The sequence below is a fragment of the Pollicipes pollicipes genome, unplaced genomic scaffold (genome assembly GCF_011947565.3).
Source record: "Pollicipes pollicipes isolate AB1234 unplaced genomic scaffold, Ppol_2.1 Scaffold_7261;HRSCAF=8764_pilon_pilon_pilon, whole genome shotgun sequence".
Taxonomy (NCBI): domain Eukaryota; kingdom Metazoa; phylum Arthropoda; class Thecostraca; order Pollicipedomorpha; family Pollicipedidae; genus Pollicipes; species Pollicipes pollicipes.
In genome coordinates this window covers 12,163,941-12,169,691 of record NW_023597054.1, presented here as the reverse complement: position 1 = coordinate 12,169,691, position 5,751 = coordinate 12,163,941, and the positions used below count along the sequence as shown (strand labels likewise).

General features: G+C 52.7%; 1 protein-coding gene across 1 annotated transcript; it reads right to left on the bottom strand.

The window, feature by feature from the left end:
- Window positions 1-2,508: 2,508 nt before the first annotated feature.
- LOC119113033 (caseinolytic peptidase B protein homolog) lies at window positions 2,509-5,577 on the bottom strand. Its single transcript, XM_037237351.1, has 6 exons — window positions 5,563-5,577; window positions 5,265-5,426; window positions 4,763-4,938; window positions 3,954-4,149; window positions 3,508-3,624; window positions 2,509-2,643 (listed from the first exon to the last, which is right to left on the bottom strand). The coding sequence occupies exons 1-6, from the start codon at window positions 5,575-5,577 to the stop codon at window positions 2,509-2,511; spliced, it is 801 nt and encodes a 266-aa protein (XP_037093246.1).
- Between the last annotated feature and the right edge of the window lie 174 nt (window positions 5,578-5,751).

The following is a 5,751-nucleotide window of genomic DNA, read 5'->3' as shown; positions in this document are numbered from 1 at the left end:
ATATATATATATATATATATATATAATATATATATATATATTTCTTGGTCTATACGTGTTACATACAACTTGTCTTAAAAATGGTAATGACCGAAATGCAATAATATTTTTGGAGGGGGCCCCCAAACTCCAGGGGGCCCTACAATGTTGTGTGCCCCCATTGACGAAATCATGGATCCGCCCCCTGGCACTGGCGACACGTGCACTTTGCAACCTTTAGGTATGCTGCTGTCGGGTGCTACGGATGCTAGCATGGATTTCCTATGTGTGGCACGTGTAAGCCTCTGGCGACTGAGGTGTACACAAGTGTGGAAATGATACATGTTGGCGGTCTGTCAAAATAGAGCATGTATTGCGTAGCGTCGGCGTTTGGCACATACGGCTGGCGCAAGAAAACCGTTTCTATTAGCTTGAAATCGTCACGGGCGTAATTGCGAGACGTTCAGAAAAGGGGATTATGGCTTTTAAACCCGCGTCCCGGCGGGGAGCGGGAAGGTGACTTTCCTCCTGACGATATTTTGGGCACAGGTACAAACTACAAACGCTTGCAGCAACTTGAAATTTTAGCACCTGTCCATTTATCGATTTGGCATCCTGGTATGCGATTCTGAAGTTTTGTTGTACAAAGATTAGTGACCTGGGTAGTGCCAAAGAGGCCAGCCTCTAAAAAATGTGACAACATATAATTGTTTGCGGGTCACTTGACATTGTTCAAACTTGCTATAGTCGTAGAACATGATCGAATCTACATTGTTGTTATTTCAGATTTTTCGAAAAGGCTGGGTCATTATTCTAAAGTCAGGTAAATCGTTCTGAATTTTTGTAGATAGTGCAAATTTGTACGCGTTTTTAGGTAGTTGTAGTGTTTGCATATGAGGTAAAGAGCCATATGAAAAACCATCATTGGACCGCCGATCACATGGCCTTTACCCAGGTCATGACATACCTCTACGGGTTCCTCCAGTAAAACACTTGGTGGACTCAAAACAGGCAATTTTTCACTGGGTTTTGCACACAGAATTCAAATACTCCACTAAAAGCATGCGATATCATCCTAATGCGTAGTGGGGCCACAATGGGTTACGTGAAAACATGCAAGATAATATGATGTCACCCAAGGTCAATGACCCTACTGCCAGTAGTGGAGAGGCTAGATGGATGAGTGTGATGCGCATAACCACCTCCTTATAATGTTTATGAAGCTGATGAGTACAAGTTCATGCATCAACGTGCCCGCTCTCAGTTTGTTACAAACACATTGCCGATTGTCGGATGGATCACGTGTGATGGAGACAACAGCTATGCGATCCTGAGTACCTGTAGATATACAACGCACTATTTCTGACGACAGAGAAACATTGTACTGGTTACATAGGCCCGGTTAGCATTTCAAATTCGTCATTTTAATGGTTTGTAAATTTGACGAATTTGACCCAAGATGCCTTCTAGGTCAGTCTAACTTGAATTGTTTGTGTCTAGAATACCCCTGCACCGCAGCTGCGTCTAATAAAATACACTTAGAAGCACATTGTGAGAAGCATCACTCTTGTAGGTTTCTGGTTAATCGACTTTGTATCGTAACCTGATTTGACCTGACCCTTATGTAGAAACAGAAATAGTCGGAATGGGATCCTCTTAATAGACTCCCTCTTAGTCCTAATATTTCTTTCAGTTCCCTCAATATCCGGCTGGACGCGTTAGCATAGATTTCAGCTGCATTTATCAGAACAATCGTTTTTGGCCTATCGCAACCCATAACCTGGTGATTGACATTTGACCTAAGGTCAAAAATTTGCCGTGCGTTGTTAATGCACTCATGAGACCTTCACAACGGTGTCATTGTTTTTCTCATACGACATCTGGGAGTTGGAAATCCCAGGAGGAAGCTGACTTCTCCCGGCCGGACGCGGTTATCTCAGACCCCAGCCAGGCGCAGGCTAACAGGCAATGTCAGGAGTCCCGATTCAATCATGTATTAATATCGACTTGCATCGCTGGCTCAACCAAAATACTGCGAAGGGAGTCACTAGAAAATAACGAAATGGAGACATGAAATAATGCCACAGCTCTATTACCTTAAACAGGCAATCTGTCAAAACAATGAAAACGCCACCCGGGCAGACTAGCACAGTGGAATGCGAGCACATCACTCATGCAAGCAAGCACAGTCTGTAGCGTTTGGCACCAACTACCGGGGTCGTGCCGCCCTCGGCAGGCACTACCGGCAGGCGGACAAGGCTGCGGATCACCACTGCACCACTATCCAGCCTCCGTCACAGCACTAACAATGGGGCCTGCGCCTGCCCGATCACACCTGGGAACGGCCGCCGGCGTCCTACAGAACCGCCACCACGGCACGAAACCTGGACCACGCACCATCTGCGCGACCTCGAGTCAAGTGACGTCGCCCGGGAAAGCTGGTGTCCGTGACGCCGCAAGAACCGCGATCCCCTCAGTGCCGTCTCCCGCTTGAACAGCTCCCAGCCCGGCGACGTCCGCTGCGTCGGCTCAGCTCAGCGGAGAGACGAAATCCTCCAGGTCGGAGGCGCCGCCATGGCCCAGCTGGATCTTGACGCCGCGCGCGCCCGGTTGTGCTGTGTCGTCCGTGACGGTGACGAACACGGCGCAGCCGGGCCGCAGCTGCTGCAGCTCGTGGGCCGCCGCCAGCTGGTTCACTACCTGCCCGGCCGGCCAGCGCCGCCGCGTCACCATCACGTGGGGTGTTGGAGGCGGACTACAAGGGCAGAAGACACACGGCAGGCGCGCTATGGAACACAGGAAGCAGCATACACATGACAGGTGGGGTATTGAGGGCGGGGTACGCGAGAACAGGAAACCCGGCAGACAAACATGGTGCTAAAGGGGGAGGGGGAGGGGGCGGGCACAGAGGAGCAGTATCCACACGGAAGATAAGAAGATGGGAAGGAAATAAATAAGAGACATGGCGGACGTGAGGCATGAACGCGGCGCAAAGGGAGACGCAGGTCATCAGAACCACAGCCAAAGATATATTGGAACACAATGGAACAGATCAGACACAACAGGCTAAGGAACACAGGGAAATGACACATATCTGGCAGACGAAGTACGATAGGGACAGTGAGAACGCGAACACCGACACATCATGCGACGCACAGCAGGAGCACAGCGTAGTACTAAAGGCGCTACTCCTGGGACCGAAATCATCTTTATCTTTATCATTTTATCTCTTTGTCCTCAGCAATGGTTACCTTCGGGCGCTATTCATGAGACTAAGGAATAAATAACCACCCACGATTTTGGACACACAAAAAATGAGAAACCATAGCAAAACACACTGTACGGGATGCCGGTCGATGCAAAGTACATCACAAGGTCTCCCCCTAAATTCAAGCAAATAGCACACGTATGGAACAAATGGACAAAATAGAACCAGCGGCGGGCGACCGGGGAGGCCATGGAAGCAGCACCTGACTTGGAACGCCGGGCACTGGCCGGCGTTCCATCCTGTGCCGACCAACGCCTCACCTGCCGCTCCACCTCATGCTTGATGGAGCGGGCGCCGTAGTACACGTTGTAGCCGTCCACGAGCACGTCCAGCACGCGACGGTCCCACTTCAACTCGATGTTGTGCTTCTCCTTCGCCTGAAACGGGACGCCGGCGGAGCGTTAGCGACGGTCCGACAGGAGTGAAACGCGCTACCAGTGACCAAGCCGTAACTACTGTCCCCAATACCTCTCCGTTAAGTGTCCTGATGTGGCTCCCAGATATGCCAGGACGCGCTGTGACCAGCCCCATACTCTTGAAGGCACCGTATCATATCACGCCGTGGGGTGAGTGAACTGCCTTAGCGGCAACACACAGCACCGTGAGCACGCGCTTCCTTCCACCGTGCACGTGCGAACACAGCCACGGCACGCCTGCCGCGCGGCCGCGAGCGCCGTTCGCGGTGGCGCCGTCCGTCACCACCCACCCGGTCAGCCCAGAGCTGGAGCTCTCGCGCCACCAGCAGACGCAGCTCGGGCCGCGAGAACGAGGGCAGGAAGTACACGATCTCGTTGATGCGACCGAGAAACTCGTCCCGCAGGAAGTGTCGCTTCAGGATGGGCTGCACCACCGTCTCCTTGAAGGTGCGGAGATGTTGACGCGCTCGGTGAACTCCACGTCGTCTGCGGCCGGGTCAGGGCAGGGTCAGGCACGCTGCCCAAGGGGTCACAAACAACCTAAATATATACAGAAACGGCGGTGCAATGTATTCGGAAGGCTGCTTGGTTACGGAAACTGTTGCGCGGTAAAGTGAGGACAAATTTCATATTTTAACTTTTCCTGGACTCCGGCTGTTCACTAACATGCATTTCTCTGTGATGCCACGAGATTATGCATTGATGAAACGAGTGCGAACGACGGGAAGGAAGCTGGGGTCATTGGTGGTAACCAGTGATGACACGCAGGACGGGCTGATGACCTCGGCATGTTCTGCACGGACGCAGCCCGACATATCGGATAACAAGCAGATTGCCTGTACGTTGATTAACAGTACAAGCATGTGAGCATCAACATACAGACAAAACTACACTGGCAAAATTACGCTTGAGTGTGATGACTACGCTGGTCGGGGACGACTGACAAAAAACCTGGCATCTGCCAGCCTACTCACCCCAACCACCCCTACCATACGGGGAACGTCCCACACATACCTCCAGTTCTAGCGCCAACCGCATCAAAGTACACGCCAACAACAGAAACGTTACGGTTGCGTCGGGCTGCGCCGGGCCCGCGCACGCCGGTACGCGGCGCTCACCAATCTTGCCCTCGTACCGCTCCCGGGCCAGCTTCTCGGCCTCGCGGCGCAGCTCCAGTGCGTGGTCGGCGATCTGGTTGCTGGCCAGGTTGGACGTCATGACGAAGATGGCGTCCTTGCACTCGATGGTGCGTCCCTTGCCGTCGGTGAGCCGGCCCTGGCGCGGGACGAGCGCGCCAGTTATGACCGACTTCCGACACCCAGCACTCGCATGCCACCAGTGCACGGCCAAGTAGAACAGAACTGTTGCAGATCAAGTAGGATGGGTGCAGCTCCCCCAGCCCAACCAACTGTTACACAACATGTAAGCTTGCGAACTCGTAGCAGTATCGGCAGACGAGTCGTCAGCTACAGAGGAGGGTTGTAAGGTTCTGAGGCATATTTTGCATGGTAGGTTTAGCAACTCCGTAAATTGTCTGCATTACAACATTTAAATGCCGAGCGATGGCTGGCCGCGCCCCGGGCCGGCCGCCGCGTCCGCACCTCGTCGAACAGCTGTAGCAGCACGGTGAGGACGTCGGCGTGCGCCTTGTCCACCTCGTCGAACAGCACCACGGCGTTGGGGCAGCTCTTGAGTCGCTTGGTTAGCTGGCCGCCGTCGTCATGGCCCACGTAGCCCGGCGGCGAACCAATCAGCTTCGCCACCTGGCGACGCGAGACGGAAACTCTGGTGCACCGACGAACGTCAGCGAGCGGGCTATTTGAATGTGCAGCAAAACTGCGTCCGTGTTCTGGCATAAATGCGAGCTGAGACATACACGAAGATTGCATATTTGTTCACGGTATGGCTCATCATGTCTCTTCCAATTGATCCTCTTTTGGTGCCTTCAGGTTATGAAATTTAAGTTAAAAGAATCCAACACTGGTGAAAATGGAGAACATAACCGTTGAATACTGGGGGGGGGGGGGGGGGGGGAGCAAAAGAACAAAACAGCACGCGAAGAGAGGGCTTTCGACCGCAGCCTATTGT

What these genes read in the sequence shown, in the direction of transcription:
- LOC119113033 (XM_037237351.1), bottom strand. An exon ending in TCCAGCTCTGGGCTGACCGG is followed by an intron (nt 3,625 to 3,953) that starts GTGGGTGGTGAC and finishes GTCCCGTTTCAG; the next exon opens with GCGAAGGAGAAGCACAACAT. An exon ending in AGCATGAGGTGGAGCGGCAG is followed by an intron (nt 2,644 to 3,507) that starts GTGAGGCGTTGG and finishes CACGAGCTGCAG; the next exon opens with CAGCTGCGGCCCGGCTGCGC.